We start from the raw sequence: 6,000 nt of genomic DNA on the forward strand, positions 1-6,000 counted from the left end.
ATGATTTTGCTCGCACAAACTGGCTCATTCACTGATGTTTGAGTTTAGATGAGATGAAACATTTAATTACTCGCCAACACGGGCTCGTGGTGGGTTTCTCGTGTAAAGCTCTCATGACATTGTATAGTTAAATTGAATAGATGTCCTCTAACTATTTATCTGTTTTACTTGCTCTAAACAAAAACCCTGTTCAATGCAGTGTAAATACCCAAGTGCTTCAGTGATCACCTCCTGTGGAACGTAGACACTAAGTATGAAAGTCTCCGTCAGTGAACCTCATGTCCTCAGCTCATTGTCACAGAATATTAAGGGAATGTTAAAATAGGCTTTAAGGAACTTTCCTTCAGGTCTGTTCTTCAGAGTGAATTCAGCTCACGATTGTTGAACAAAGTCAAGCTAAAAGCTGCCTTTCCGTTTTAATTACAGTTTGTCCGGTTCTGGGTAAACACACCTTCGGAATTGAGCTGAAGCCCTTTTTTTGGGTTCTGCCACCTCTTTTTTGTGTATAAGCAGATTCTCATGCTTTCTGTAGTTTAATCCAGTTGGTTTAACATCTTTTTGAGTTTCCAATTGTGTTGGCTTCGATGACCTTAAATTCAGCAAATTTCAGATTATCTAATAATTGAGTTAATTGACGAGCTGCAGAGGTTTTCCGGCTCAGTCTTTCGTCTGCAGACTTCTGTGTCGCTAAAACTATAATGTTTGTGTAATGTAATAAAAGCTCACACCGGTGATTTAAAGGTAAGGCTGATGGGCGAAGCGGGGTTTACTTTTAAACTCTTTGAGGTTCAGACCTCAGGAAAACTTGGACTGCCTGAGCGGTTATGAACCAAATGCACAGCATAAGCCAATAATTAAGCCATCTGTGCTCGTTGCAAGAATATCCCTTAAATGTATTCATTTTCTGGCCTTTGAAGACTGCAGTTGGGCGCCCGTGTATTATATATATTCTCGTGTAGTCAGATGTGAATATAGAAACCATGGACACGTGCCAGAATATGCAGCGTCTGTTGCAACCTGACCAGGATATTTTTTTTGATGCCTCGGCAGGTTACCAAATTGTTTAAACACGCGAGGCAGAAGAGGAGTTTGTCCCTAAATATAACAGGTTGCCCGTAACACAAATAATCAGACTTCTATGGAGTCATAAATGGACCTAGAAGTCAGAAATAGCCACATAGATGTACCTGTGATTCTTATTAAATAACATTTATTAAGGGACAGTAACAGATAACAGTAAGTGCTTATATTAAAATACACTGTTGGTACATATATAAAAATAATCCAAGTGTCCTGTAATCCTGGGGAAACTGACCATTTCAAGCACCGTTGGCAGTGGCTTCTGCTTATACCTAAAATCATTCGAGTCTCCGATAGAATCATTTGTGGTTGAAGACCTTGGGGAAGCGGCCGTACCTGGCTTACCCCTAAACACAAATACTGTTCACCTGTATATAGACAACACCATAATCTACGCTAAAGAACCAGATTCTGGAGCAAGACACACAATACTTAAACAACCCCCAAGTTATAAACTGACCCCATTTAATGTTTAGACGGTGCCTTGCAAAAGTATTCACCCCCTTGGCGGTTTTCATGTTGTTGCATTACAACCTGAAGTCAAAATGGATTTTTATTTGGATTTCATGTGATATACATACACAAAATAGTCCAAATTGGTGAATTGAAATTAAGAAAATAACTTAAAATAAATAATTCAAACAATCGATAAATAAAAAAAAAAAAAAAAAACGGAAAAGTAGTGCGCGTTTATGTATGGAACCCCCTTTGCTATGAAGCCCCTAAATAAGATCTGATACAACCAGTTATCTTCAGAAGTCACATAATTAGTCCTCCTGTGTGTCACATGATCTGATTGCACTTACAAAAAAGTGCAAAATTTTGTCTGCCAAAATGTCATTAATCCACTAAACATTAAAAATGGGTTTCCTTTTCAGATTTCCAGGTCCCCGTTACAGAGCCAGACATCAATAACAGGCTGGAATCGCTGTGTCTGAGTATGACGGAGCACGCTCTCGGCGGTAAGAATACACGTTCTGGAAATACCTGGAGACTTTCTGTGGTCGGCGTGTCTGACTGATGCATGACACGTACAAAGGTCTATTTCTGGTTTGGGTTGTGCATCCATAAAATGAAACCTGTGCTCAGTGTGCCGCAGAAGCCTGAATTATTTTTACTGCTGTCGCCGGAATCCCACGCTTTGGGCAGAACGTTTTTAGAATGTCGCTTTGTCTGCCAAAGCCAGTAGCCCGGTGGGCTGTGGTATGTGTGGTTGTTACTCACTGGCTCGAGGGTGAAGTAATGAAAGTGATATGATCCATACTCTGTGTTCCACTGAGCCCAACTAATTACTTAGTAGTATTTTTTTTCTTACTACTCTTGGTTTTTGACCCAAGTGCTAAACTAGGATTGTAACCCTTATAACATGTATATGGGAGTTGGGCACTATGTCGGTCAGCTTTGGCTCCCATTAGCCTAACCGCTGCATGAATTTGTCAGTACGTTTTTTTTTTAATACCCTAACCTAGTTCTAATTTTGGGTGTTTTGGCACAAAAAATGTTTGCACATGAGGATGTGCCAGGCCTTTTACAGATAACATTGCTAATTAAGATGAGTGTCTTCTTTTCAAATATCTGTCAAAGCTTCCATCCGTAGGGCATGTCTACATAAAATACTCCACTAGCCGCTTGGCTCGATGGCCTGTTTGGCAGACTAGCCTACAGGATCTGAGGTGAAAGCCGTGAAAAGGTCACCATTAAACCAAACAATACTCTTGGACCGAAGCGCATCTTGATTAAATGATTGTAAACCCCTCCACCACCTGCGGTACCTTTTAATTCCTAGACGGATGCCTAGTTTCCATTATGAAGAATTCAGCTCCATAGAGATAGACGAGGCGGCATAAACCAGGCTAAACTTGCTGTCCAAGTGAACAGGTTTTCGGAAGCGCCCTTCCAAACATGCGCTAGGACCCACAAATATAATGTGGCTGGAGAAATTGTTGGCCAGCTCGGCTCCAGCTTGCACCTTTTTTCTCTTACCTGTAAGCCAAACCATTTGTTGGCCTCGAGTCGATGGTAACTGGTCTTGGAACATCTGCACCTCTCACTGCATCCTACAATGTCTTGATATGATTTACGTATGGAGTTTCTCTTGTGTCTTCTGGAAATATGTTCCATTATATCTTCTTTCTTTCACAGATGGTGTTGATAGAACTTCTACGATCTAGAAGCAGGAAGGTACTTTGTGACCGCGCAGGGCGTGACACAGAGAACTGCAGGTCCGGTGTCAGGAATCGGAGACCCTCTTTTCCGGATACGCCAAACAAGAATCTGCCTTTTTATTTTATTTTTTATTTTAAAAGAAAACAAAATTGTGAAGGCATAAGCTGCGCTTGCAGGCAGATCACATGGTGTTCATTATTTTATTGAAAAATATATTTTAGATGGCTTTGGTTTCCGGAATGAAAAGCAATCTGTTATGAACAAGGAAACTTTCACAATGTGATTATTGAAAATCATTTTTGGTTTGAAGGCCAGAGACACATCTGACCCGTTCTAAGTGGGCTCAGTATGTGTGACCAAAGGCTTTAAAGGGGGTGCTGCTTGTATTGCTTATTATACTTATTTACGTTGTCTTGGGTTTGTTTGGCATTCAGATTAGGAAAATTGGTTGCCCCCCCCCCCAAATAAATATCACTTATGTTTACATAAAAGCGATTTATTAAGGGTACACAGATTCTTTCAGGTATTTGCTTACCTGAAGTATTGTAGATGTTTGCTTCGTTCTAGCAATTTGTTTCTTGAAAAGCAGCTGGTTTGCGTTTTGTAGCAGTTAAGGAATTCTTAGGATGGAGGACGGGAAGGAGGGATCCGTCACACAGCCGCAGTGAGGTTGCGTTTGTCACCGGCTGAGGTCAAAGCGATTACCTTTGGTCCGTTGAGTGCTTGAAAGGGTTGGAGCAATGGATTGCAGAGCAATGCGCTTCTCACCTTCCGGCTCTCAAAGGTCAAATAATCTGCTTTCCTTCAAAAGGGAAGTAAGATGTGCAATAGCGTCATGGCTCTCGGATACCCATTTAATGTGGAAGAACTTTTACAGGTGCTGAAAGGTGTTTAAAGGGACGTCAGAGAAAGGAAGCAGCAAGTGAACACTTTTCCCCTGTTTACTTTAAATGTTGTTTTTTTTGTATATTTCCCCCTTTATTTTTACCTGCCCAATAAGTAGCTCTTTTTAACATAGTGGCCGACAGTGGGTATTGCTGGACATTTGGCAGCAAAATTGGTCTGAAGATGACTGCATGTTCCATCCACATCCACCTTTATACCCTGACAATGGTGGGCTTTCCAGCCAACGGTCTGTGTGGTTTTATGTAAATTACATTTTCCAGTTTTTATGTTTAATGATGTGGATTTTGTATGTTACTTTCTTCCTTTTTTCTCTTTTTTTCGTAAGAACTGTTTGAAGGTGTTAAATGGAAAACACCCGACAATCAAAAACCGCTTGTTATGTGAAAAAGGCCTTTTTATTGAATCTGCTGAGCGTAGATTTCAGAAAGCGTTTGTAACCGAAAAGAGAGCGCGCTTCACATCAATGTCTCTGGCCGTTTTGCCAGGAAGTGTTCTTGAAGCTTATGGGGGTCGTCCTGTTTATAAAACCAGATGTTATATTTAAGTTTATTTTCAATTTCCCGTCCTCTGCTTGTTCCTGTAGCGCTGCGTAGTGTTTCCGTGAGACGCGCCGTGTAGTATTGCTAGGTCCCTCCCCAGCAGACATCAGCCCCCTTGGCATGCTCGGTAGACCACCATCCAGGTCCGGTGCTAAACCCACCCGGGACAGCGGCTAAATGGATGCAGGCACGCTCATCTGGCGCTCATGACTGACTTGGGGTCATTTGTCGAGCCCGTAATATCAGGAGGCAGCTGGGTGTTAAGTTACGGAGCAGAGACCGTAAAGCGAACGTTGGCTGCTTCGCTGACGGCTGAGCAGAAGCAGGCTTGACGGCACCGTCTAAAGATGGTGTAACGCTGCGCCGTTTAGGTTACCGTGGGTAGCTTTCTATAGTTGGAATAAAAGCCTAATAAGTCTGTCGGAAGTTTAGAGCTCTACTGTACCGGCCTCTTAACAAGAAATGGGGTCTTTTCACTTCCACATCCCTGAGCAAGTGATACGTCGGGTTAAAGGGTTACACGGCTTCTTTCACATAATAATGGATTTTAGAGCACTGGTGTCTCTTTAAAAAAAAATGTAAAAAAAAAAGCATCTGCCGTCTAGAACTAGGATACTCCTGTTAACCTCTGTGTGGCCATACGGCTGAAGGCACTTATTACCCTTGTCTGGCATTGTTAACCCTTTGTTGTTCAGAATCTCAAAAATCCTACTATTTTTATAGCGTATATATATTTGGACAGGAGGAATTTCTATTCCGAAGTAGAGAGAGGGAATGCATTAGAAACAAATTAAACTGCTCTAAAAAGAGCTTTCCAGTCTTGCTGGTAGTTATGCAGCTTTTGCAAAACAAAGAGAATTTAAGGCACTGAGATGTAAATCGCTGCTGTTGTTGTACTAAGTGTGCAAATAATCACATAAACTGACGTTTTAGATTTAAAAAAAATCTTCAGAGCCGTACTGCTTATTCCAAAGTGTGTCGGTTTTGTAAACTTTGGATAATTGAATGTTCCCTCGTATGACGAAACTGCTTGATCTGCTTAAAAAAAAAATATATATTTTGTTCTTTAAGCATTAAGCATCTGCTTAACCACACCATGGGGCTTGTTATTAAATAGCAATTTGGGTCTTATTACCATGGCAATCAACTGAATTATCTGAATCTAAAGGAAATTCTATTGGTCAGGATATATATATATATATATATATATATATATATATATATATATATATATACACACACATCATTTTTTCCCGGTAAACCTAATAATTCTAGGCTTTGCACAGCGGGCGGTGATAGTCTAGCCGTT

At 40.9% G+C, this 6,000-nt stretch overlaps 1 protein-coding gene across 2 annotated transcripts in view; it reads left to right on the forward strand.

The window, feature by feature from the left end:
• SAMD4A (sterile alpha motif domain containing 4A) overlaps nt 1-3,737 on the forward strand; it is a 51,350-nt gene extending 47,613 nt beyond the window's left edge. For both annotated transcript variants that reach the window (XM_053475341.1, XM_053475342.1), the window contains exons 12-13: nt 1,959-2,042; nt 3,223-3,737. In XM_053475341.1, coding sequence (XP_053331316.1) covers nt 1,959-2,042; nt 3,223-3,251 — 113 coding nt within the window. In that variant the 3' untranslated portion in view covers nt 3,252-3,737. The remainder of the gene's footprint in view (nt 1-1,958; nt 2,043-3,222) is intronic.
• Nucleotides 3,738-6,000: the final 2,263 nt, after the last annotated feature.

This window comes from Spea bombifrons, chromosome 9 (genome assembly GCF_027358695.1).
Source record: "Spea bombifrons isolate aSpeBom1 chromosome 9, aSpeBom1.2.pri, whole genome shotgun sequence".
Taxonomy (NCBI): Eukaryota; Metazoa; Chordata; class Amphibia; order Anura; family Pelobatidae; genus Spea; species Spea bombifrons.